Raw genomic sequence first — 26,663 nt, forward strand, 5'->3', positions numbered from 1 at the left:
CTCAGCAATGCACGGCATGTCCTACTTAAAAAGAAACAAGAAAAAAAAAAGAAAAGAAAAGAAAAAGAAGCTGGATAATAGTAGTGCACGCCTTAAATCCCAGCACTCAGGAGGCAAAGGCAGGCAGATAGATCTCTGTGAGTTCGAGGCCAGCCTGATCTACAGACCTAGTTAGTTCCAGGAGAACCAGGGGTACAATTAGAAATCCTATCTCAATAAATAAATAAAATAAACGGCAGACAAGGACCTTATTAAGCCTTAGCAATTTTTGCAAGCCTACACGTTGCCTTCTTTACAATTCTCCGAGGTCTGATTTCTCTCCCTGGGGTCCAACTCAAGTCTCAAAATCACTTTTAAACTGTTTACATATACTACATGTTATTTCAAGGATTTTTTCGTTTTTGCTGGGGTTTTGTTTGTTTGTTCTGTCTTGTTGAGCCAGGATATCACTGTGTAGTCCTAGCTGTCCTGAATTTGAATTTGATCCATAAACCAAGCTGGCCTCCAGCTCACAGAGATCTACCTGTCTCTCCCTGGGACTAAAGTCATGCAACACCACTGCCTGGCAATACTTTTAATCCCTCACTGTGTGTCTGCCTGTGTAGGGGTGTATTCACCCAAGCCCTTGCCTCCGTGTGTGTGTGTGTGTGTGTGTGTGTGTGTGTGTGTGTGTGTGTGTGTGTGTGTGTGTGCGCGCGCGCGCGCGCAGGAGGAGTGCTGAGGAATGAAACCTGAACTCTACTTAGCAGTGCTAGACAACCATTCTGGCCAGGGAATGACAGACACCCCAGTCGACCAGCCTATACCTGTTTTCTTCCATCAATGAGAAATGGGATGGTGCCTCTAAAACTTAGTGGGTGCATGACTCTTGACTGAACTATTTCAAAAGTGGTTTCTACAACTTTTAATGGACCTTCTCGAAGAGGGGAAATCCTCATTGACCTGTTTACTTTCTAACCCTGGACACTCTCCATCACTGTACCCCTCAAGACATCCTGTACCGACCTCTGAAGGTTGGCAGGAAGTGAAACTCAATTGTCTGTACAGTCGACCAGCCTTCTACCCAGCCCTGGGCCCCGGATGTGTACCCCCACCCAGAGGAGGAAGAGGAGGCTGGGAAAACAGGCTTGTTTTTTCCTTTCCCTTTGTTCTTTGTGGTTTCTTTCTTTCTGACTTTTATGATGTGGTTGATTAAAGAGCTGAGCACCTGGAACTATAGGCATTAGACACCTCCTCCTGAGATGTGTCTGTGCAGGGTTTCTCTTGGTGACAGTGCTGCCTGTCTTGGCACTCACTGTAGACCTGGCTGGCCTCGAACTCACTGAGATCTGCCTGCCTTTGCCTCCTGAGAGGTGGGATTAAAAGCAAGCGCCACCACCGCCAGGCTTTTCTGTGCTTTTCTTCCTCCACCCCCACCAACAACTGACTTGGGGCATGATGAAGCACAGACCCTAAACTTTCAATCTCCTCTTATTCTTTATTAGAGAAATTGTATTCTGGTTCTTTTTAATGTAGGAGTGTCTTTAATTTTGTGTAAGGTCAGATTGAAAGAATAGTTTGGGACTTAGCGTCATTGGAACGGTCTTTGTTTAGAGCGATCAAGAGCCGGGGAGTTTTATATACATCTATCCGCTTGGCTCAGTCTGCATTTTTGCTTATCCTGTAGAACTCAGAATGAAAGTGTTTGTTGAAGCCAAGAGGGGTGGCATTCACCAGTCATCCCAGCACTTGAGAGTCTGAGTCAGGATGGCAAATTCAAGGCCAGCCTAGGCTACACACATAGTGAAATATTGTCTCAGAAAAAATAATAATAAAAGTTTGTTGACTGTGAATAAGAAAGATATATAGGAAGGAGAGATAAAGCCTTGCTGTCAGTGAAGAATCTGGGCAGTGGTGGCACACTCAGGAGGCAGAGGCAGGTGGATGTCTGTGAGTTTGAGGCCAGCCTGGTCTATATACTGAGTTTCAGGACAGCCAGGGCTACACCGAGAAACCCAGTCTCAAAAACAAAACAAAACAATGAAGGATACTACTCTTAAAAATGAAGGCTGTGGGGTTGGGGTATAAACCAACGGTAGAGCACTTGGGAAGTGTGTTCCAGACACTGAAGTTCATCTGCAGCAGATGGTGATGATGATGGAGAAGGAAGAAAAAAGGAAAAAGAAACAATTAAGAATCAGGATGCAAACAAAGCAAGACCAAAAACAACAACAAAAATTGGAACAGAGCCTGATCATTCTCCAACTCCTGATCTGGACCCACAGTTAAAATGAATAATAATAACAATAACAATAATAATACCAAACCCTATTACTCTAGACTCTTGAGAGAAGTTGCTTCCATGAGCTTGTCTCCAAATATTTGAGAACTGCTTAGTTCTCGGTTTCCACTAGAGGGCCTATGTTTGTTTGGTTTTATTTTGTTTTTTTCTCTGACCCTCGCGGGGGCCCAAATATTTATACACATGAGGTGTGGATGTGTATACACAACACACACGGACTGATAAACACATTTCGAACCAGCAGTCTCTCCTCCCACTCCTTTCTGCTCCCTGATACAAAGGGAGGCAATTCCAAGAACCCCAGGCTTTGTTACCCTCCCTCTTCAGAGAAGGGCAGAAGGGAGTTAGTCAGGGTTTGGAGGCGGGGCCTGGGAGCAGGACGCCTGGGTCCCTGCTTGCTACCAGTAAATCCTTAGGCCTTGTTCTCTCCTGTGTTACTCTCCCAGCCTCATACCTTCTATGCTACCCTAAGAGTCCTGGCAACTCCAGAGTACAGGTAGGAGGAATAGAAAGGCTTTACCTCCCGCGGCTACCTTTGCCCCGAGCCTCCTGTGCCTTCTGCTAAGGCCAGAAGGTAAAGTACCAGGGTTGGGTATGGAGAAAAGGTGAACACAGACAACCGGACTCTATGCATCTAAACCTCCACCCTGCTCTTAAGGAGAGGATATGGATGTTGAGAGAAAGATGTGTGCATGGACAAGTCTTTAGGGGAGTTCAGGAGAGGTGGGCAATCGTCTCAGAGAGAGTCGAGCATTGTGGAAGCCATGTGGAGAGGTCTTAAGTTGTGAAGTGTGGAACTCTGGCCTTTCCCCTCAGGGTTCTCCTGAATGTGGAGTCTTTGAGTTGGGCAGGTGAGTCTGAGATGAGGATGTGGAGACTGGAGGGCGGACCAATTGCTGACCAGTTACCGGATGGTTCAGATCAGCACCCTGACCCCCTTCCTTACCTCCCCCCGGGGGAGGGGATGGATAATGGGAGAGGCTGTGGGTAACTAGAAGGAAGGGAAAAATAGAAGCAGAACTGCCCCAGGCGTGAGAAGACAGCAGGGTGGGAGTGGAGAATGTGGCACCGGCCAGAGAGCCCTGTCCTCTCCAGGCCGGGAGGGAGAAGGCTGTGTTTGCTGGAAAGCTGTGGGCAGCGGTGGTCTCGGCAGCGGCGGGAGGGCAGGCTGGGTGGGGGCCGGGCAGAATGTCGTCAGGAGCTGGGCGGCCCCGGGGCGGCCGCGTCTGCCTAGCCCGTCCCCTCCAGCCCAGCTCGGGCTCTTTCGCCCCAGCTCCGACCCGACGGTGCCCAGCGCCTTGCCGGCCGGGGCAAGGTAGAGCCCCCGCTCGCCCCGCCCCGCCCCGCTCGCACCAGGGCAGGAGGGCCGCGGAAGGGGCCGCCCCACCGGCTGGGTGAGGGCTGCGGCGTCCGGAGGAGGAAGCGTTGACAGCTGGAGCCGGCTGCTTGGAAGCCTTTGCGCTGGGACGCGGGAGCTGCTGCGCACAGACAGACCCGGGTAAGCTAAGCCCCTCTCCCGCTTGATCACTCGGAGAGCTGGGGAAGCTCAGCTCCTGGGGGACTCGGAAGAAAGGTCTCCTGGCTTGGAGACCCGCAGTGACACACCGGTGAAGAAGGGTTCTTCGGTGGCCTTTCCACACCTGTCGCGGGGAAGTTTCTGAAAAGACTTGGGCGGGGGGGGGGGCGGGGGAGATCCCTTTCCGCTTTAAATAGGATAAATGAACCCGATTAGCGAGGAAGGAAAGCAAATGTCATTGGTCATCTCTACACCTTCAGAACTTACAAGCCCACACACTCCCCTCCCCAAGCCGTGCCAGCATCGTAACTTCCTCCTGTTCTAGTAGCTACGACACCCTCCGCACAGGAACGTAACCTGCCACACACTCCCTCATCCAGGCAACACAGTTATCCCTGAGGTTTGTGGTGGTTTAATGAATTCTGATGCTTCAACGACAACAACAACAACCCCCTCCTCCCCCGACTAGTAGCAGGGATGGTGAGGAGAGAACGGACCCCCAAGCCTGGGCAAAAGGGAGCATCCCCCCCCCCCCCGTATGGTTAAGTCCAACTCATCAGGCCTGGCTCCAAAACTAGGGGTACCCGATCTGTGAAGTTTCTTGCTGGGACATCCTGTATGTCCTAGAGACATGGCTAATTCTTGAATAATAGTGAACTTGGAAGTGAGCGATGACGTGAAAAGGAAACTTAAAAATGTTAGTGCCAGTTGTGGAAACCTTAGCTGCTTGGTAACTGCAATTCTAGTATTCGATGTTTAAAACTAGACCTAGAGGATGAGAGGTACCAAGACGGTGGAAGGCACTATAGACAGAAGTCTTGACTGAGATCCTGATCCTTATTCTTTCTGAGCCCAGGATGTTGTAGGATTCTTTCCCTCCCTCCAAGTCAACTTCTTCCGGTCTCACCCTAGGTTGGTAGAGGTGAGTCGGGAAACCATAGGAGGGAAGGGACCGTGAGTCACAAGTAGCTGGGAGTAGGGCTAAGGACCCCACCCTTCCAGGCCTGCATTTGTCTGGACTAGCCCAGGTTATAGCCTCAGGGTCGGGTTGGAGCTGAAAGACAACTTTGGACTTGTTCCGGGTCTTTAAGGCCCCAGGATCCGGCAGTTTGCTTTCCTTCAGGTTCTGGAGCATCCAAACTCTCAGTGACAGAAGTCAGGGCAACTGGATAGATCCCAGAAGCCCCCATATCCAAGGTCCCAACCCACAGATGTCCCTGACGCCACCTCCTCATTTCTCAGAGGCAAATTCATGATCTTGATGCTACTACATGTCTGTGCCTGACATAGGCATTTTTACTTTGGGGTGGAAGGTACATAACCGGGGTTTACTACTTGTGGGAGTCATGAGAATTTGTGAGCTCTTGGCTTAAGAATATAATTTTTCCTAACATCCAAATGTCTTTCTTTCTTCCTTTTTTTCACTTTTTTGGGGGGGAGTGGAGGACGGGGTTTCAACAGAATTACCCACGATATCCTTGAATTTACTCTGTAGCCTAGGCAGAGCTTCATCTCTCTCTCCATCTCCTGAGTAGCTGGAATCACCTATACCACCATGCCTCACCAGACATAAAATTATTTTCTATGTATTACTTTATGTAATGCTGGCCGATGCTTATTAAATTCTTATTCTGTATCATCCAGTTTGCTATGTGCACTTGCTTATACAAACTTATTTAAATCTACTCTTTGATTAGGTACCTATTTATTGATAAGGTTGGACTAGAGTGTATAACTCAGTAGAAGGCTTACCTACCTGACATGCTTGAGATCTTAAGGCCCTGAGTTCCATCCTAGCTTTAAAAAAAAAAAAAAATTAACTTGGTTCAGTGAGTAAAATGACTCATCTAAGAGCTAGGGTTCTAACCTGTACCTAATTCAAAAGTCCATTCTTGAGCAGGGTGTGGTGACAGATGCCTATAAGCCCAGCTCTTAAGGGGCTGGGACTAGAGCTATATAGTAAGAACCTCGCTCAAAAACAATAGAAGGAAAAACATTCCCAGTTTACATTATACATATTGCCTCTCCAGGAGAGCCAAGGAGGGGCCTGGAAAGAAGTGTCTTGGCCTCTCTCCTTTTCATTGTCCCTTGTTTGCTCTATCATCTTCTCCCTCAAATTCTGTCTCTCATATTCCATCCTCAGCAGTGGTCAGAGATGCTAATTAAGCTATTGAGGCTCTAATTGATCATAAGACATATATTCATTACCTCTGTTGTCGGCAGAGGATGGAGTGTAGTTATTGATAGAAGCCAGGAAGGCAAAGTCCTTTCCTCTGGTGTCACTGTCCTAAAAGACCCTTTTCAAATGTTCTCTGAGAACCCTTGGAACATGGGTGTTGTGATGCATGGGGCAAAGGTCTCAGAGAAGATCTGATGCCATCAGAAAGGAAAAGGCTGGTCCCCAACTGCCTCCCTGTACCTAGACCAAGGTTCCCTAAATCAGTGGATAGAGGTCACAGTGTTTTGTTTTGGAGTCAAGGCCTCAGGTAGGATGTCTGGCCTTGCTTTTCTACTCCCCAGATGCTGGGACTACAGGCATGTATATTCCTGCCTGGTTTATGTAGTGTTGGAGATTGAATTTGTGCATGCTAAACAGGTATTTTATCAACTGAGCTACACCTCCAACAAAGCCGGAGTGTTGGATGGAATACCTCAGCGAGTGCTTTTTAGCATCAGTCACAAATGTAGCAGTGGTTTAGTAACTACTGTCTACCCTCCAAATTATGTCATGCTTCCCCAACTGCCAAGTAGACACTCTGTGGCATCGTAATTATTCAAACTTGGATTAATAGTCCCCCCCCCAAAAAAAATGACTGCTGAGGTTTATACAACTATGTGTACAACCAATATTGGAAGACTGAGTCCACGAGGAACCCTGCTTTAGGTACTGAGGCTAGGGTAGGAAAAAAGACTGACTCTGACAAGTTACTGCTTCTGTGAAACCAACGTTTCGGGAGACTACGAACACTGAAAGAAGGGATGAAATTTTCTACTCGTGACTTGAAGAGGAGCCACACCTAAGGTAGAACAAGAAAATAAAGGCGCTGAGGCAGGAGGTTTGCATGAGTTTCAGATAAGCTTGGGCCACTGAGAGCCTGTCTCAAAAACAAAAAACTGGATGGAACATTCAGGACGTTCTCCCAGCTGAGCTGGTAGTTTAGATGAGGTGGCTTTGCCAGGAATAGGGAAAAGTATCCTAATCAGGCAAGATGGCAGGTATTGTGGCGACAACCAGGTAGCCTTGGCATACAGAGGAGCTAGAAAGTAGTGTGTGGCAGGGACAGTGAACAGCGTGGAGGCAAAGGCCTTACTGAGCTGTTTGGGGCTGCAGCCTCACTCCTGCAGCTTATCAGTTAGTTGCCTTGGGTTATCCCAGCCCATGACTTCCTCGGGCTTCAGTTGTATCTTCCTTCTCCTCTCTTCCTTTTTTTTTTTTTTTTTTTATTCTCTTTTATAAAATTTTATTTTTATTTGTGTGTGTGCATGTGTGTACGTACCAATGTGGTATAAGTGTATAGGTCAGAACACAACTTTATACACTTTCTTTATTCTTCATTTACCTTTACCCCCTCTGGAGACAGGGTTTCTCTCTGTGGCTTTGGAGCCTGTCCTGGAACTCACTCTGTAGACCAGGCTGGTCTTGAACTCACAGACGTCTGCCTGCCTCTACCTCCCAGGTACTGGGACTAAGGGCCTGCGCCACCACCGCCCAACTTTTTTAAGGGCTATGGGGATGCAACTCAGGTCTCCAGGGCTGGTGCAGCAAGCTCCTTTAGCCACTGGACCTTCTCAGCAGCCCCTCTTGGCTTTTTAGGGGTTTTTGTTGTTGTTGTGTTTTTGTTTGTTTTTTGTTTTGTTTTGTTTTGTTTTGAGATTGGCTGTATTAAATTTTTTTCATCAGGACCATTGCTTCCTCAATAATGACATGGAAACTTATTATTAATTATGGAAACTCGGCTGATAGCTCGGGCTTGTTTCTACCTAGCTTTTATAACTTAAAGTAACTCATTTCTACTCATTTACATGCTGCCATATGACTCATGGCTTTTACCAGCTCTCCTGCATATCTTGCTGGCTCTTTGCCTGGCTGTTGACTCTGCCTTCTTCTTCCCAGTGGTCTCTCTGCCCCAAAACTCCTGCCTGCCTATTGGCCATTTAGCTTTTTACTAAATCAGTTACAGTGACATATCTTTGTACAGGGTAACGGAATATTCCACAACATTCCCCCCTATTTGTCTAAGCTACAAGGAAAGGTTTTAACTGTAATGAAAATATAAACAATAAGAACAGTTATCAAGGGGCTGGAGAGATGGCTCAGCCGTTAGAGGCTAGGCTCACAACCAAAAATATAAGAACAGTTATCAGGTAAGAATTGCATATGCAATGTCCAGTCCATTTGTATTTAACATATTTGGAGAAAGTACTCCATTATTTATTCCATCTTGATGAGTCCAAAGCTCTATAACTAATTCGTTTGTCATAACTAAGGAAAAAATGCAGGTATAACTGTCTAGTCTTCAGCTCCCTCAAAGATCCCAGAAGGATATAGACTACCTGAGTAAACAGGAAGTATAGAGCAAACAATTTCCAAAAGTATAGAAGTGACAGAAACAGCTGGCTTCCTGGACAATCACCCAGGGTTCCTCTGTAATGTGTGGCATCTGTCTTTGGCCTACAGGCCTAGAATATCTGACAGATTTTTCTGTGAACTAGGAATTTTGTTTCGTTCATTTTGTTTTTCAAGATAGGATTTCTCTATGTAATAGCCCTAGCTGACCTGGAAGTAGTTCTGTAGACGAGACTGGCTGAAAACTCACAGAGATCCGCCTGCCTATGCCTCCCAAGTGTTGGGGCTAAAGGCATACATTACTAACAGCAGCTGAAGCAGGAGTTTTGAAGGATGTCATGCCTTGTCTTGACAAAGTTCAGCAGACGATATCTTTTGTGTCCTGCTTGTCCAATTTGGACAGCATACTGTCAGCAGTTGAGGCAAGGACAGTTTCTTTGTCCAGTAGCTAGCTGCTTTTGCTCTCTGGGAGAGCAGCAGCTGGTGCTCTTAACCACTGAGCCATCTCTCCAGCCTCCAACAATTTATTCTTTTAATCCCATCATTTCTATATTATACCACCCATTTTTCTCTTCAAAAAGAGATCCTTGAGTCTAATCTCCTCTATTCAGTTTTTTTTTTTTTTCTGAAAAAGACCTAACCACCCTAAATATCCACTGAATAACGAAAATCCATCCACCCCATCTCTTGGGAATGTGGGTGCTATGTTCTCTAGAATGCTTGATGTTGTCTGAGGGAGCTGGTATATTTTAGAGGATCCTGGGACAATTGGGATAATGGCCAGGACCTGGAGAGCTAGCTGCTGTCTAGTGTCAGTGTGATAGGAAATGTAGTAGGGCCTATGTCAAGTTTGGCTGGAGCAGTCTGTGAGGTTGGACCACCTAGGTCACCCATTTTCATTGGTGTCTGGTCCCCTTGCTCTGAAAACACATAAACTTTCAAAGGTAACATACATGTCTGCATTAACACAAGTATGAACTGTACATTGTATACAAGCCAGCCAAAGGTGATTTTTGTTTATGTTTGAGCAGGTAAAATACACGTCACCTGTCTTACCATTTGTTTATTTTGTTTTGTTTTTTGTCTTTTTAGGTTTATTTCTTTATGTTTGTAATCAGGATTTTCAGGGGGTTCTTCCCTGATCAAATTTGATCTCTATCAATCTCAAATGAATCCACAGCCTTTTATTTCTGTGGAAAGAAAAGCATAACCTCTTTCCCAATATAATCTATTTTTTTGACTTCCATTTTGAAGTTAAGACATCCTAAAAACATATAGGTTGGTTTAATTTAGTGGTTTTTGTAATTCAGTGTCTCTCATAAGCAATCAAAGAAAATATCTTTTTGGTTTTTCAAGACAGGGTTTGTCTTTGTATCTCTGGCTTCTGGCTGTCCTGGAACTCACTCTGTAGACCAGGCTGGCCTCAAACTCAGAGATCCACCTGGCTCTGCCTCTGGAGTGTTGGTATTAAAAGCATGTGCCACCACTGCCCGACTACAATCAAAAAATTTAAAGACAACATAACAATCAGGATCCAGGTTCCCTGTGTATTTTCCATCTCTGCATGGTTTATCCTTTTTATATTATTTTCTCTTTAAAGACTTTATCTTATTTATAAACTATTTTTTCTATGACCTTCTGTACCCATTTTCTTAAGCCTATTGACATTTTTTTAAACACACTGTAACCTGTTTAGAGTTGTTTGTTTTTCTTGTCTGAACATGCTTTACTGTGTTTCTGTTACCTTTTCAGTCTGCACTAGACAGGGTTTCTCTGTAGCTTTGGAGGCTGTCCTGGAACTTGCCCTGTAGACCAGGATGGTCTGGAACTCACAGAGATCTGCACGCCTCGCCTCTGCCTCCCCGAGTGCTGAGACTAAAGCCGGCCACCACAGCCCGGCTTAGCTCTTATAATTTAAATAAGATCATTTCTGTTCGTTCATGTGCTGCCACATGGCTCACGACGGAGCTCTGGCTAAAGGTATATATCCTGGAACTCAATACTAGAGCAGGCTGTCCTCAGATTCAGAGATCCACATGCCCCTGCCGCTGATAGGGTTAAAGGCATAGGTCACCAAGACGGATGGATTTTTTAAAAATTAATGTGTGTATATTGGAGTATAGAGGATGTGTGTGCAGAGCCTATGGAGTCTAGAATAGGGTCATCCAGTTAGTCCCTTAAAGGTCGAATTAGTAGGCTAGTGTAGGTCAGCTGGGAACCAAAGTAGTTTTGTTGTTGTTTGCTTGTTTGATACAGGGTCTCTCTACATAGCCCTAGCTGTCCAGGAATTCACTACAGACTGGGCTGTCCTTGAACTCAGAGAGTTCCTCCTGCCTCTGCTTCAAGGGTGCTTCAATCAAAGGCGTGCGCCACCATTTTGAAGCTTAGTTGTAATTTTTGACACAAGGTCTCACTCCATATCCCAGACTGTCTTCAAACTCACCGTCCTCCTGCCTCAGGCTCCCAGGGCTTTGGGGGTGACATGCATGCACTTGTGTTTATCAGACACTGGGTTTTCTTTTAAGGTTTATTTATTTACATGTATACAGTGTTCTGCCTGCATATATCCCTGCACGCCAGAAGAGGGCACCAGATCTCATTACAGCACCACCATGAGGTTGCTGGGAATTGAACTCAGGTCCTCTGGAACCCCTGAACCATCTCTCCAGCCCCCTGGGGTTTTAAAATATTTTTTGTTGTTTGTCCTTTATAGGTTTTTTTTTGTTTGTTTGTTTTTTTGTTTTTGGAAACAGGACCTTGATGTACCCTACATTGATCTTGAACTTGTAAAGTTCATGTGTGGCCTTACAGTCCTTATCCTTCTGCATGATGCACCTCTCAATGCTGGGACTGCAGTTGTTTTTAACCCCAAGGAGAAGAAACAGTGAGAGGTTTCTCACCATATAGTCCAGCCTGGCCTTGAACTCACGACGATCCTGCTTCATCTTCCTGGGTTCTTGGATTATACACTGTTTTATAATTCATTTGTTTGTTTTGACTTTTAATTCTTTTTGTGATCTTCTTTCTTTTTTTTTTTTTAATTTATTTTTTTCTTCTGCACATTGGTGTTTTGCCTGCATATTTCTGTGTGAGGCTGTTGGTTCCTGGAGTTACAGAGAGTTGTGAATTGAACTCAGGTCTTCTGGAAGAGCAGTCAGTGCTCTTAATCACTGGGCCATCTTTCCAGCCCTGTGTTTTTTTTCTTTTTTTTTTTTTCCATTTAAAATTTTAGCTGTGTTAGTACAGTAATTGTTGCCATTTCTTGTAGGCTTCCTTTCTGCCAGTCATTTTAACTTCTCAACTGTGAGCCACGAATACCATTCTCCGTTTTGCAGGTGTAATTATCCCAAGCCACAGGCCTGTCACAGGCAAGAGTGGAACCCAGTTAAATCTCAACAGCCTTGTACTATTTACTTCTGTAAACTATGTAATTACTGTTGTTGCTGTTATAAAATAATTAACGTGAGTGTAGCTCAATTGTAGACCATTTGCCTCGGACACCCAGGGAGGGCCCTGGAAACAAGGTCTCATCAGGGCCTGTGGCTCAGGCAGGCCTATTGCCAAACCAGTTAGATGCAGCCTAGGCTACACAGCAGGGGCCACACGGTAGCGAGACCTTGGCAAACAAACAAAAATAAAATCATCAAGAAATGACACCCTCTACTCCTCAGTCCTTAAGCAGGTATTAGTTGGGACCACGTGATCATTCCTGCTTGTATCCTGGGTCCCGCACCAAAAGGTGGAGCTCAACACACGTTGGTACCCCAGCAGGGTGTTAGATCTGGTATCCTAGCTGAGCCTGCAGCTCCACAGTCCCGCACCCAGGAAACTGGAGTCTTCCTCTTCAACCTCCTCCGGTCCCCCACGAGCCAAGTTCCCTGCCGGCCGTCCCTGCTGGAGCCCCGTGGGATATGAACAGGGGTTAGGCAGGGTCCCAGCCTCTGCCAGTTCTGAGTCTCGTGTCACAAGCGCTGGAGGTCGTTGCTAGAGGGGTGTGGCTCGAGGGAGTGGTGACTGGAGGCGGAGCAAGATGGGGTCTTGCCATGTGAGGCGAGGGGAGGTGAGAACCTTGGGAGAGTGGGAGGAGATGGGCAGAGGCCACAGAGCCTGAAGTGGGGGCAGGAACTGAAAAAAGCCACGCGCATTCAGTGTGAGTGTGTGTGAGAGTGTGTGTGACTGAGTGTATGTGATTGTGTGTCAGTGTGTGTGTGAGAGAGAGTGTGTGTATGTGTGACTGAGTGTGTGTGTGTGTCAAAGAGTGTGTGTCAGAGTGTGTGTGTGTGTGAATGTGAGAGTGTGTGAGTGTGTGTGACTGTGAAAGAGTGTGTGTGTGTGTGTGTGTGTGTGTGTGTGTGTGTGTGTGTGTTGATAGTGGCCAGACGAATCAGGACGGATAGAAGATGTCGGAGTGTAAGAAGGACCCAGATGTGAAAGAAAATGTCAGAGATGAGTCAGAGTCAGAGAAAGGGAGGTAGAGAGTAGGCCTTGTCGGGGAGGGTTAGAGATGCCCAGGGAAAGGAAGGAAGCTCACACATGGCAATCAGTTCTCCTGAGAGCTCTGTTCTTCCCCCAGGCTTACCCTCTGAAAAAGAGACCCAAGAAGCTGTACTACCAGGCTCTCTTTGTGATATTCCTTAAGAAAAGAAGGATGGCCAAAGAGAAGGGCCTGATCAGCCCAGGAGACTTTGCTCAGCTGCAAAAATACATAGAATGTGAGTCTTGCCCCGGGCCCTTCCGTTCTGGAGGCTCCTTTTCCTCACACTCCACCCCAGTGTCCCAGCCACCTGGAGCCCATCTGCTCCTCAGATGGCTAGGCCTGTGCCTAGGCTTGAGCTGTGGAGATGCTGAAATGGCCCTCCCTTCCTGCAGTCCCTTTTCTCAGTCCAGTGGGACCTTTCCCCCTGTGCAGCTCTGGCAGAAGGGACTTCTCTTACTCATGTCTTAATCTCTTCCTCCCCCAGACTCCACCAAAAAGGTCAGTGATGTCCTGAAGGTCTTTGGGGATGGTGATATGAGCAAATACTGCCACGGAGATGTGAGTAACCTGGGGCACCCTCTCCTCTCCTCTGCTTCTCCACTGGGGTCCCCAACTTTGGGAGATTTTTCCCAGCCCACTTCTTGCCCCCCCCCCAAGTAACCCACTGTTGATTGTTACTGCGGCCATTGCTTTAGAACAAGACTAGAGGTCCTAGTATCTCAGGAGGTGGCCCAAAAAACCATACTTCCCTACCCTGCGGACTTCCCAGAGTAACACTGCTATCACAGGCCCCAGACTCCCCAGGGTAACACACTCAATCCTATCACAGGCCATTGGGTACATGGGATTTAAGCAATTCCTGAAGCTCTATCTGGAAGTGGACGAAGTCCCCCATCACCTCTGCTGGTCTCTGTTTTGGTCCTTTCACGATGCTCAATGGGCAGAGAAGACAGAACGAGGTATGATCCATCGTGTAGGGCTGGGCCTATGGGGGAAAAGATGAAACTAGTTTGGATTTGGGCATGAGACTTGAAGCAGTCATTTACTGTGGGGAGGTCAAGAGAGAAAGAGCTAGAGGTTTGTGGGGAAAAGAAGACCAGAGTAGAGGGGGCCCTGACCTCGGATCTGTGTTTTATAGCCAATGTGATCTGTCTCAGTGATGTCTCCTGCTACTTTTCCCTCCTGGAGGGTGGCCAGCCAGAAGACAAGCTAGAGTGTGAGTTTGCCATTCTGAGCGGGGGTGGGGGGTGGGGTGGGGTTGGCGGACAGGTGAAGAGGGAGCCACCCCAGTTCCTATGTGTTATACATCCCTATGTAGGTGGTCTTGGATGTTCATGATGCATAGAAGTGTGTGCTGTCTCTATTGTATTTGCTAAGGCTGGCATGCATTGCGTCCCCCCCCCCCTTTTGTTTTATCTGTGTGTGAGAGGTTCTCACAATGGTGGATAAGCCATCCTGGTCTCTAACTCTCTATCCTGTTGTCTCAGCTCCCTGAGTCCTGGAAGGACAGGTGCACACCCTGCGCCTCCCGCTGCCCTTCTTGTTCATCTGCCCTGTCAGTTCTGCTCTTAATTTCAAGCTCCTTCCATATTTCTTTATTTCTTCTTGTTTCTGAATGCTTGGGCTGTTTTGTTTTGTTTTGTTTTGAGTTGTGTGGTGTTTTGTTTGTTTGTTTGTTTGTTTTGTTTTGAGATAAGAACTCACTGTTTGTCCCAGGCTTTCCTGGAACTCACTGTACAGACCAGAGTGGCTTTGAACTCATAGAGATCTGCCTGCCTCTACCTTTCAAGCGCTGGGATTATATATAGGCCATTCCATGCCTGGCTTTGGGATGAACTCTCTAGATCTCTCTCATAAACTGACTGAGTTCCTCCAACACTTTGCAGTCACCTTCAAGCTGTACGACAGAGACAAAAATGGGATCCTGGACAGCTCGGTGAGTTGTGGGACCTTATGTGCTGGCTCTTACACCTGGACTTCCCCAGGGTCTTCAGAAGCAGAGAAAAGGTTGAGAGTGTAGCTCAGTGGCACAGTGCTTGCCAAACCCTACACATGACCTTAGATTCATCTCCAACACTATCCCCCCCAACTGGTGGGGGGAGGGGGGAAGTGGTGTCTAGGAGATACTTAGTCTGCTAGGCCTAAATATGAAACTAGTTCCCAAGAGTTTCAACTCTAAAAGAGAAGGCTGGAGATGCGAAGCATTCAAATGTTTACTTGTCAGAGATTCTTAAGAACAAGAGGTGAGTTTGGAAGTGGCATCCAGGAGCTCTGATTTCTAGAGGTTTGAGTAGTGGGGAGAAGATAGGAAGTGACTAGCTCTGGCTTTCACCCTCTTTGCCCCAGGAAGTAGAGAAAATCATCCTTCAGATGATCCGAGTGGCTGAATATCTAGACTGGGATGTGTCTGAGCTAAGACCGGTAAGGCAGTTTGTTCCTTTTGTTCCTTTCCTAATTGCACCCTCTTCCCCGCGGTCCTGCCTCGCTCCGCTCCGCCTTGCCCCATCTCTGATGGGCTCCCGGTTCCCTCTGCTGGGATGGATGACTGTGCTGGGTGTCCTAAGAGATGGTGGAGGGGTGCCTGAGGACCACTCTCAGCAAAGGCTTCTCTGCCTCTGCTCAGATTCTTCAGGAGATGATGAGAGAGATCGACTACGATGGCAGTGGCTCTGTCTCTCTGTCAGAGTGGGTCCGGGCTGGGGCAACCACTGTGCCGTTGCTTGTGCTTCTGGGGATGGATATGACTCTGAAGGATGACGGAGCACATATGTGGAGATTGAAGAGGTTCACCTGGCCAGTCTACTGCAACCTATGCGAGTTGAGCATTGGCCTTGGAAAACAGGGCCTGAGCTGTAACAGTGAGTGATGAGAATCGGGAGTGGGGGGATGTGATGGTATGAACTCAGAGAGGAAGAGGATTCGGATTTTAGGCTCTGAGATTCACTCTCCTTGATCCTGCAAAAGCAATGCAACTTTTATTATTTGTGTGCTGTGCTCTGATTCAAACCCAAGTCTGTGTATCTTTTTCTTTTTTTAGATAGCCTTTAATATTTAAATGTGTGTGTGTGTATGTGTGTGTGTGTATGTGTGTGTGTGTGTGTATGGACAGGATCTCATATTGTAGCTCAGGCTACAATATGGACCAAACTAACCTCAAAACTCCCAACAATTGATGGCAGTAGTGGTGCACGCCTTTAAATCCAGCATTAGGAAGCCAGAGACAAGTGGATCTCTATGAGTTCAAGGCCAGCCTGGCCTATAGAGTGAGTTCCAGGACAGCCAGGGCTACACAGAGAAACCCTGCCTGGAAAAACTAAAAACCAAACCAAAACAACAAAACCTCCCAACAGTCTTTTAGCCTTAGCTGCTGCTTTCTCCTCTTCCTCTTCCTCCTCTTCTCCTTCTTCTAAGACAGTGTCTCTCAATGAAGTCCTGGCACTGCCATGTTGACCAGGCTGGCCTCAAACTCACAGAGATCCTCCTGCCTCTGCTCCCCCCATCCCCACCCCCAGTGCTGGGACTAAATGTGTGCACCACCATATCCAACTTGCCTCAGCTTCTTGAATGTTGGCATTAAAGGGCTTAGTTGTCCTGCCCAGTTTCATGCATTTTCTTTAAGCTTTAGTTCCTTTGACTGAAAAAGGTGGTAACTGTAAACAGTAAATACACTGGTACAGCTAGCCGTGGTAAACATGTGCGGGCAGCAACAGCATCCCTCAGCTGGAGGGAGGCGGGTCAGGAGTCCAGGGCCAGCTTCTGTTACAGAGGAAGCTGAAGGTCAGCCTGGACTACAAAAGACCCTGTCTCAAAACAAACAAATAGGGGCTGGAGAGACAATTCAGTGAATAAAGACCCTTGTTGCCAAAACGGATGAACTCGGTTCAGTCCCTGGAACCTACATGGAGAGACAAGAACTGACTAGAAAGTTGTCCTCTGATCTCTACGAGTACGCTGTACATTGTGACACTTGCGTACCTGGACACATAAATAAATGCAATTAATTAAGTAATTAAAGGGAGGAGACTTTATTGTTTTGCAGTATATCAAAGATTCGATTATTTTATTGAGACAAGGTTTCACTATGTAGCTTTGGGTGGCTGGGACTCTCTGAGATGTCGGTTCCAGCCTAACATAACATGGGGACAGTGTAGTGACAGATAGGAAGTAGCATTTGCATTTTTAGTACGGACGATAGACAGACGAGGTCTGTTCTTGCCAACTTTAATCCTCATCCACAACCTGGCAGCGAGGGTTGGATGCTTTATTCCAGTGGGTGGTCCTCACTCCCAAGAAAGGAGAGCAGGGGGAAAGGCCACGGTTGCGCTCTGACCTTCTCCCCTCTCCTCAGTCTGTAAGTACACTGTTCATGACCACTGTGCCATGAAGGCCCAGCCTTGCGAAGTCAGCACCTACGCCAAGTCTCGGAAGGACATTGGTGTGAGTGACCCCGTGCCTGATTCATTCCCACACTGCCAACCCCGGCCCGGCCCGGCCCCTAGCCTTTTGCTGTGCTCATTCCCTCCCAGACAAGGGCCTGCCTGCCTTTCTCCCCCAAGGTCCAGTCACATGTGTGGGTTCGAGGAGGGTGTGATTCAGGGCGTTGTGACCGCTGCCAGAAGAAGATCCGAATCTACCACAGCCTAGCAGGACTGCATTGTGTATGGTGCCACCTGGAGGTCAGTTCAGGAACTGCCCCCTCCAGCCTGAGACCCAGAGCACCCATACTTACCCCCCAAAGGCTCTCTTTCCTATCTAGACTGGAGAGAACTGATAACATCCCCTGATTTGTTCTCCTTTTGTGCTCCTAGATCCATGATGACTGTCTGCAGGCTGTGGGTCCTGAGTGTGACTGTGGGCCGCTCCGGGATCATATCCTGCCTCCGTCTTCCATCTACCCCACGGTCCTGGTAAGACCGTCAAAGGCAGCTGGGAAGGGACAGGAGTATATCCCTGCTTTCCCATGAACACGCCTCTACATAGAGAGTGCCTCTGGTTTGATGTGCGGTTTTGTTATTGCTTTGCACTATGTAATCCTGGCTAGCCTGGAACTTGCTGTATAGACCAAGCTAGCCTACCTCTGCCTCCCAAGGGTAGGTGTGAGCCACCATACCCAGCCAGAATGACAGGTCCAGCAGGACCTCTAGTGTTCAAATGAGACCCACTCATTTAACTCCTGGATAACCCCACCTTTTCTTTCCAGGTGTCCGGACAAGATCGCAAACTGAAGACCACAGTTTATATAAACCAGAGCACCACTGAGGCTCTTCGGGTACAGGGCTGAGGGACTTGGGCCTAAAGGTCATGCATGCCAGCCAGCTTTTGATTAGAACCTTCTTGGGAGGGATTGAAGTAGAAAGTAGGGGATACCTGCTCTCTGAAAAGTTCCCCACGGTAGAGGAGGCATCTCGGGAGATGACAGTCCCATGCCTCTGAAGGGCGCACCTCTATCTTTGACAAATCCCTGCTTTCTTTACCCTTATTTTCTCAGGTCAGCCCTGCGCCTAACACCCACCCACTCCTAGTCTTTGTCAACCCTAAGAGCGGAGGGAAGCAGGGGCAGAGGTGAGCAGACTCACACTGGTTCTTCCTAAAAGGAGTGGGGAAGGGAGGGCGTGCATGGGGGCCTCCTTTGGGAGGGGCGGACAGCAAGGTGGAGAATGGGTACAGAGTATCAGTCCTGTCCTTCATGCCAAGCTGCTTTTCCTTTCCTTTCACACAGGGTGCTTTGGAAGTTCCAGTATATGCTAAACCCTCGACAGGTGTTTAACCTGAAGGATGGTCCGGAGCCAGGGTGGGTATTCGTGACGGGCTACGTCACAGGGTTTGAGGTGTGTGTGGGGGGGGTGTGAGTGCGGGTGTAGGTGTGTGAGTGTGCATTCAGGTGTGTGGGGGTGTAAGTGTGGTGTGTGTGTGTGTGGTGTGTGTGTGGGGGGCATGGGTGTAGGCGTGTGAGTGTATATGTGGTGTGTGGGTTTGGGTGTGTGTGGGGTGTGTGTGGGTTTGTGTGTGTGGGTTTGGGTGTGTATGTGGGTTTGGGTGTGTGCAGGGTGTGTGTGTGGGGGATGTGTATCTGTTAGCAGACACTTACGTCCCTATGTATCTCATTACTTTGGACTTTCTGACTCTCTTGGCTCTGCTCTGAAAGGATGCAGACAGGGTAATTTACCACTGAGGGATGGCTAGCACTTTCTCCATTGTCCTTTCTCCACCCTCACTAAAATAACAGTTTTTTAATCTTAATTTTTCCCCCGTGGTAGATTTCCAGGCTACTGTTTCCCTTGCCTTTTTTTTTTTTTAACTTGTATTCTAGGGATGGAACTCAGGTCTTTGTGCCTGCTGAGAAGGCATTTTACCAACTGAACAATCTGCCAAGCTCTTTAGTTTTATTTAATTTATTATAATAATTATTATTAATTATTATCAGTGTGTGTATGTCCATGCCACAGTGCATGTATAGAGGTCACAGGACAACTTTTAATAATCAAGTTGTGTTAGCCAGCCTTTGGTGGCGAAGGTCTTTAATCCCAGCACTCAGGAGGCAGAGGCAGGCGGATCTCTGTGAGTTTGAGGCCAGCCTGGTCCGTCTACAGAGCGAGTTCCACGACAGTCTCCAAAGCCATAGAGAACCCCTGTCTCCAACAAACAAAAAAGAAGAATCAAGTTGTGAAGATTGACACCAGGTTGTTGAGCTTGCTTGGCAAGCCCCCCCCCCTTTTTTTTTTTTTTTTTTGGTTTTTCAATTCTGGGTGGGTTTCTCTGTGTAGCCCTGGCTGTTCTGGAACTCACTCTGTAGACCAGGCTGGCCTCAAACTTACAGAGTTCTGCCTGGCTCTTCCTCTCAAGTGCTGGGATCAAAGGCATGCGCCACCCATGCCCAGCTTGGCAAGCCCTTTTATGGTACTTTAAAAAGTAGTGTATGTGGGAAGGATGGGGAGGGGTGGTGTGTGTGTGTGTGTGTGTGTGTGTGTGTGTGTGTGTACGTACTTACCAGTGCCCTCATGTGCATGCATGGGGGAGAGGGCATGTTTGGGTGAATCAAGGCCAAGGAACAGCTTCAGGTGCCACCTTTAGAAATGCTGTCCTCCTTTTGAGACAAGGTCTGTCGGTGGCTCTGAGCTCACTAATTAGTCTGGACGGGTTGACCAGTAAGCTCAGAGATCCTCCAGCTCACTTCCCCGACGGGAGCACTGTAACGCATGACATTTTTATGTTGGTTCCTGTGATCAAATTCAGGTCCTGGAGCTCGCAAAGCCATCCTCTCAGCGCTAAACTGACAAGCACTATACCAGGCTTTCTCTTGGACTACCAACCAGCTCCCAAATCATAATGTGGAGACTTGTTATGAATTATGAATGCCTGACCTTAGCTTGTATAACTCAGTTCAATCTGTTTCCCTTCATCTACATTTCCCTTGGGGCTTTTTACTTTCCTTTCATTCTGTATGTCCTACTTTCACTACTTGCTGTGAGGCTGGCTGGCTGGCCCCAAGCATCTCCCTCCAGATCTCCCTCTTCCTTCTACCTTCTTCCTCCTGCCTGCCAGCCCCACCCATCTCCCTGCTGCCTAGCTTTTGGCTGTTCAGCTTTTTATTTGACCAGTCAGGTGCCTTAGGCAGGCAAGGTAAAGCAGCAACACACCTTCACATAATCAAACGCAGCACAAACAAAAGCAACGCACCTTTACATAGTTGAACAAATGCAGCACAAACCAATGTAACACACCTTTACATACTTAAAGTGATATTTCCACAACAGGAGACAGGCTCATGGGAATGAGAGTTAAGAAGTGGCGTGCCCTGCCCAGGACCTGGGCAGATTCCAGTTACCCTTTTTCTCTTCCCTTTTATCTCAGGCTCAAGTTTTTCAAAGACGTTCCTCAATTCCGGGTATTGGTGTGTGGTGGAGACGGCACAGTAGGCTGGATTCTAGAAAGCATTGGTCAGTGCAGGAAGAGGGTCCCTCCGGGCAAGGGATGGAGGGAGTAGTGTTCCAGCACAAGCTCTCCATCCTTCTCTTCACCTGCCTCCTCAGACAAAGCCAACTTGCCTGTTGTGCCTCCTGTTGCTGTGTTGCCCCTGGGCACTGGAAATGATCTGGCTCGTTGCCTAAGATGGGGGAGAGGTAAGTGGTGAAGAGAACTTTTGCTGGAGCACGGGGGAGCTTTAAGAGAAAGACAACAGGGCTGGAGAGACGGCTCAGCGGTAAAGAGCACTGACTGCTCTTCCAGAGGACCTGGGCACCCTTCCCAGCACCCACATGGCATCTCACAAGCTTCTGTAACCCCAGTCCTAGACAATCTGACACCGTCCCCTGGGGTACTGCGTGTACACGGTGCACAGTCTTCCAGGCAGGCAAAAATCTGCTGTAAAGAGGAGGTTGGGGAAGAAGAGAGGCACGCATAGATGGGAACCAGAGTGGCCACTGAGAAGGATGACATTGTGAACCAAGGAGAGTTGAGGGTGACAGTCCCCTTCCCTGATAACCCCAAGATCTACATCACTCTCTTACAAACAACTCTAGGGCTTGGAGGATAATGGAACATGGTAGGGTAATGAGGAACAATGTAGGGATGAGGAAAGTTGTGTAAAATAGCCGAATGAGCGAGCTAGCAAGGTCCATCCATTCATTCATCCAGTGTCCATTTATTCACTTGTTTCTTTTTCTAATTGTCAAAACTGTCACATGATGCGTATGTGCTTGTGCCAGGGTGTGAGTGTGGATGTCAGAGGACAACTTCCCACCCCCTTCTCTCTCTCCCCCCCCCACCCCAAGGTCTCTCTATGTAGCCCTGGCTGCCCTGAAACTCTCTCTGTGGGTCAGGCTGGCCTCGGCCTTGAACTCACCAGAGGGCAGTTTTCAAGTTTTGGGAGTCAGTTCTCTTGTACCGCATGGGTCCCTTGGATTGATGTCAGGCTTGGCCACAAGCACCTTCACCGCCGAGGGAACTTTCCTCCTAATACATTACATTTCTTTGTTTTGTTTTGTTTGTTTGTTTGGTTTGGTTTTCCAGACAGGGTTTCTCTGTGTAGCCCTGCCTTTCCTGGAACTCGCTCTGTAGACCAGGCTGGCCTTGAATTCATTGAGGTCCGCCTACCTCTGCCTCCCGAGTGCTGGGATGTGCCTGTTGTTACAATGGAAATGTAGAAGGAAGACTATTTCCAGAAATAAAGGTCCAGTTTGGTGCATTTGCTAAGGTATCAGTGAGTCACCCAAATGAAGAAGGGTGGCTCACACTAATAATCTGGGAGGCTGAAGCAAAAGGATTGCCCTGAGTTCCAGGCCAACCTGGGCTACATAGAGAGTTCCAGGTTGGCCTGGGCTAGAGTGAGATCCTGTAACAACATTGCTGGGTGTGTGTATGCATGTATGTGGGCATGACTGTGCCACAAAGGTCATATGGAAGTCAGAGGAAAACTTGCAGGAGTCTGTTCACTACACTAAGTGAGTGAATTTAATCCTAAGGATTAAATTCAGGTCATCAGGCTTGACAGCAAGCCCCTTTATCTGCTAAACCAGCTCACTGGCCCATTGTTTGGGTTTTTGAGACAGGATCTCACTACCCTCACTATGTAGCCCAGGCTGTGTGGCTCACTGTGTAGCACAGACAGGCCTTAAACCTGAGGCAGTTCGTTTTCCTGTGTCAGCCTATAGGATCATAGGCTTGTCCTACCAAACTTGGCCCTTGCCTCCATGCACAGATAATCAGGATTGTTATTGTTTTAGGACCATCCAGATAACCCAGGATAATCGCCCATTCAAGATCCCTATTGTAGTAATCACATCTGCAAAATCTCTTACCATGAAAGGAAGGTTCTTTAGTATTGATATCTCTTCTTCTGTGTTACTTTTGTGTTAAGGGCTTCAGTGCACTGATCCATAAATTTGTGTGGTCTTTGATTTTGTTTTTGGATTAAACTTCGGACCCCACACAACGCTAGGCAAACACTGGGCTGTGCCCCGAGCTTTTTTTTTTTTTTTTTTTTTTTCCCTGTTCTTTAAATGTTTATTTTATGTGCATTGGTGTTTTGCCTGTGAGTGTCTGTGTGAGGGTATCGAATCCTCTGAAGTTCGGGTCACAGACAGTTGTGAGCTGCCATATGGGTGCTGGGAATTGAATTTGGGTCCTCTTGAAGAGCTGCCAGTGCTATTAACAGCTGAGCCATTATCTCTCCAGCCCTGCCCCAAGATTTTAAAGCATTTTTTTTCTTTAATGCTGGAAAATGTAATCTGTTGCAGGTGATTTTTTTCCCCCAGTTTGTTAATTTTTTTTAATTAATTAATTAATTAATTAATTAATTTTTTTAGTTCTCTATTTTACAATGCTGGGGATGGAACACAGGTTCTTGCACACGGCAGACACATGCTCTGCTATGGAAGTATACCTTCTGTCCCTTGTCCCTTGCTGTTCTTGTGTTTATTTAACCAAATAGAAAATTTAAAGTTATTGCCAGGAGGTGGTGGCACACACCTTTAATCCCAGCACTCAGGAGGCTGAGACAGTGAGATCTCTGAGTTCAAGGCCAGCCTGGTCCAGAGTGAGTTCCAGGAGAGCCAAGGCTACACAGAGAAACCCTGCCCCCACCCCCCAAAAAAGCAAAAATAGCAAACTTATTTTCGTTGTTGTTTTTGTTATTGTTTGTCCCAGACAGGGTCTTCTATATAGCCCTGGCTGTCATGAAACTCACTCTATAGACAGACCAGGCTGGCCTCAAGCTCAGAGATCCACCTATTTCTGCCTCCCAAGTACTGGAATTAAAGGTGTGGGCCACCACTGCCTGACTGTGCTTTTTTGTGTTTTGAGGAAACATGTCATTGTGCAGCACAGGCTGGCTTTGAACTCCTATGTAGCATAGGGTGGTGTTAAATGTTCAGTAATTCTCCTTCAGCCTCCCACGTGCTAGGATTGTAGACATGAGCCACCACAACTTGCTGTCACTCATCTTTGCCAGCATTTTCCTGGTTTGCCTCTCACTATTAAAGACGTATTTGGAATAATGTCTATATATGGCCACACATTTGGGAATGTTTATTTTCCATAACAGGGTGGTAGAGGCAGCAAGAGGCTGATGTTGGTTCACGGAGCGTGGGCACCTTGCTCTTTCACTGGCAAAAGGCTGGGGTGGGGGCTCGTACAGAGCAGAGGCAAAGGGTCCTTGGGGACCTGTGCAGACGGGCTCAGAGTGGGCTCTCCGAGGCACAGGCGGGGATCGGGGCAAGCTTGTCTTTCCCATCCCTAGGTTATCAAGGTGAGAATTTGGGAAAGATTCTCAAGGACATAGAGATAAGTAAGGTGGTGTATCTCGATCGATGGTCCCTGGAAGTGATCCCCCAAGAAAATAAAGAGAAGAGTGATCCGGTCCCCTCTCAAATCATCAATAACTACTTCTCCATCGGCGTGGTCAGTGGAGTAGGGTGGGGGATAAGGGAGAAGCGTGGGCAAAGCAGCTGGAGATGAGAAAGGAGGAGACACAGGGGAACGGGGAGCTGGGCGCGTAGTGATACGGGCTGCAAAGAGATCTCGGGGCATGCTGTACTCCGTAAGGGGGAGGGAAGCAGAAGAGGAGGGGATGATGGGCAAAGAAAGGGAGAGCAAAGGGAAAGAGAACTGAGTAGAGAAAGAGCTCTGGAGAGGGAAGAGTCCGGTCTCTAAGATATGCTCGTCACTCCCCAGGATGCGTCCATTGCTCACCAGTTCCATGTTATGCGAGAGAAGTACCCTGAGAAGTTCAACAGCCGGTGAGGAAGACAAGAGGGAGAAGGGCGGCTCAGTGGGTATCTCCACCTAAGCGCCATGACCGGAGTTTGGTTCTTGGAACCCTCGTGGTGGAAAGAGGACCTAACCCCCTCAGGGTTACCATCTGGCCTCCCTGTGCTTGAATGAGCGCACACACAAAATGAATAAGATATTTTGGGGAGGGGGTGGAATGGACACTCAGTGTCAAGACTGGATTTATGTCAGGTGTAGTGGTGCACACCTTTAACCCCAGCCCCAGCACTCAGGAGGCAGAGGCAGGCGGATCTCTGAGTTTTCAAGGCCAGCCTGGTCTACAAAATGACTTCCTGGCCAGCCAGGACTAAACAGAAAAATCCTGTCTCTAAGGACTTGATTTGTGACCAAATTTATCACCAAATGGTTAGATATTGGCGGAAACCCCGGCTAGGAAACCCCTAACCAAAGCTACTACTGTCCCCTTGGAGTTGGGAAGTTGGCGCCTTTTCTTGTTGGTGTCAGCACTGTGTAACTTGTCTCTTCCCTTCTGGCCTTTTGTTGGGGTTGATGCAGAATGAAAAACAAGCTATGGTACTTGGAATTTGCCACATCTGAATCCATCTTCTCAACATGTAAAAAGCTGGAAGAGTCTTTGACAGTTGAGGTGTGTATGGTAATACCAATTGAACCCACATCTTTTTTTTCTCTCTCTCTTGCATACTTATTAATCCCAGCAAGAGCAGCCACATTTCACACCAATGCTATAAGGGTGAGAATCTCCATCCTCTCTAGTTGTAGTTCTGTCCCTCTCCCCTCAGATCTGTGGGAAGCCGCTGGACCTCAGTGACCTGTCCCTTGAAGGCATTGCAGTAATGAATATCCCGAGTACGCACGGTGGTTCCAACCTCTGGGGTGACACCAGGAGACTTCATGGAGATACCTGTTCTATCAACCAGGCATTAGGCAGTATGGCCAAAATAATCACAGACCCCGATATCCTGAAAACCTGTGTGCCAGGTGAGACCAACACCCCTCAGAGGTAAAGTTGTCAGACCCGAGGGCATGGCGCGACTTCCTATAGGAGAACCTGCTTCTGTCTGCTTTTAACCCCCAGACGTGAGTGACAAGCGGCTGGAAGTGGTGGGAATAGAGGGTGTGATTGAGATGGGCCAGATCTACACCCGGCTCAAGAATGCTGGACACCGGCTGGCCAAGTGCTCTGAGATTACATTCCGGTGAGGAGGACCCGGGCCAGGGCTCCTGAGGAGAGGAAGGTGGTGGGTGGTGCACGGGAATGGGGGGAACCACCTTAGGTCTTTCACCACGACAGAAGACGGTCTCAAAGCCAACCTGAGGAAGCCAGACTTTTAATGTTTTGGTTGGTAAGAAAATGTCAACCAATCTTTCTTGACCTCCCACAGGACCACAAAAACCCTTCCCATGCAGATTGATGGAGAGCCCTGGATGCAGGCGCCCTGTACCGTGAGTATCACCTAGCCCTGCAGAAGCTGGACCCTTTGACTCTGTGGAACCTAAGCCTCCATTCTACAGCATCTTCTCTTCCTCCTGGTGCCCTAGGTTCCTCTGTGCACAGCTCTTCCCAAGCTCTGGTTTCTCAGTACCCCGACAACTCACCCCAGAACTCTAATGTCCCAGCCCTAAGGCGCCAGGACAGGCTTCCAAGTATATTTCCTTCCCTTTCAGATCAAGATCACCCATAAGAACCAGATGCCTATGCTTATGGGCCCAGCCCCCAACACCTACAATTTCTTCGGATTTTGGAGCTGAGGGTACCCAATGCCCTGAGCCCACATCCCTGTCCCTGGAGATGTCCCTCGGTGCTCTGTATATTGCTGCCCCACCTTCCTGTCAGCCCAGAAGGATGTTTCATCATCTTCACAGTATTTATTACCCTGTGCCTCCTCACTTTTCACACGCACACACACACAACCAAAAACACACAACATTGATAGTGCCTCCACATGATAAAGTACCCTTTTCCATTATTGGGATGTCTGATAAATGAATAACACTCTTTTTTATACCTTCACCCCTCTAGAGACAGATTCAAGAGCAAACAAAACAGCGAAAAACCCTAGAGCAAGGTTCTGAG

The 26,663-nt window shown here is 47.8% G+C and overlaps 1 protein-coding gene across 1 annotated transcript; it reads left to right on the forward strand.

Annotated features, from left to right (window-relative positions):
• Window positions 1-3,727: 3,727 nt before the first annotated feature.
• On the forward strand, window positions 3,728-26,645 carry Dgka (diacylglycerol kinase alpha). The gene is made up of 23 exons (XM_051176033.1): window positions 3,728-3,779; window positions 12,938-13,076; window positions 13,326-13,399; window positions 13,671-13,800; window positions 13,980-14,057; window positions 14,728-14,777; window positions 15,188-15,262; window positions 15,465-15,699; window positions 17,190-17,278; window positions 17,398-17,517; window positions 17,650-17,748; window positions 18,042-18,110; window positions 18,330-18,403; window positions 18,561-18,632; window positions 20,693-20,778; window positions 20,872-20,961; window positions 24,078-24,238; window positions 24,512-24,576; window positions 25,124-25,214; window positions 25,369-25,567; window positions 25,665-25,785; window positions 25,972-26,032; window positions 26,255-26,645. Exons 2-23 carry the CDS (start codon window positions 13,013-13,015, stop codon window positions 26,336-26,338), a joined length of 2,187 nt encoding a protein of 728 aa, XP_051031990.1. The 5' UTR covers window positions 3,728-3,779; window positions 12,938-13,012; the 3' UTR covers window positions 26,339-26,645.
• Window positions 26,646-26,663: the final 18 nt, after the last annotated feature.

This window comes from Phodopus roborovskii, unplaced genomic scaffold, assembly GCF_943737965.1.
Source record: "Phodopus roborovskii unplaced genomic scaffold, PHOROB, whole genome shotgun sequence".
NCBI classification, from domain to species: Eukaryota; Metazoa; Chordata; class Mammalia; order Rodentia; family Cricetidae; genus Phodopus; species Phodopus roborovskii.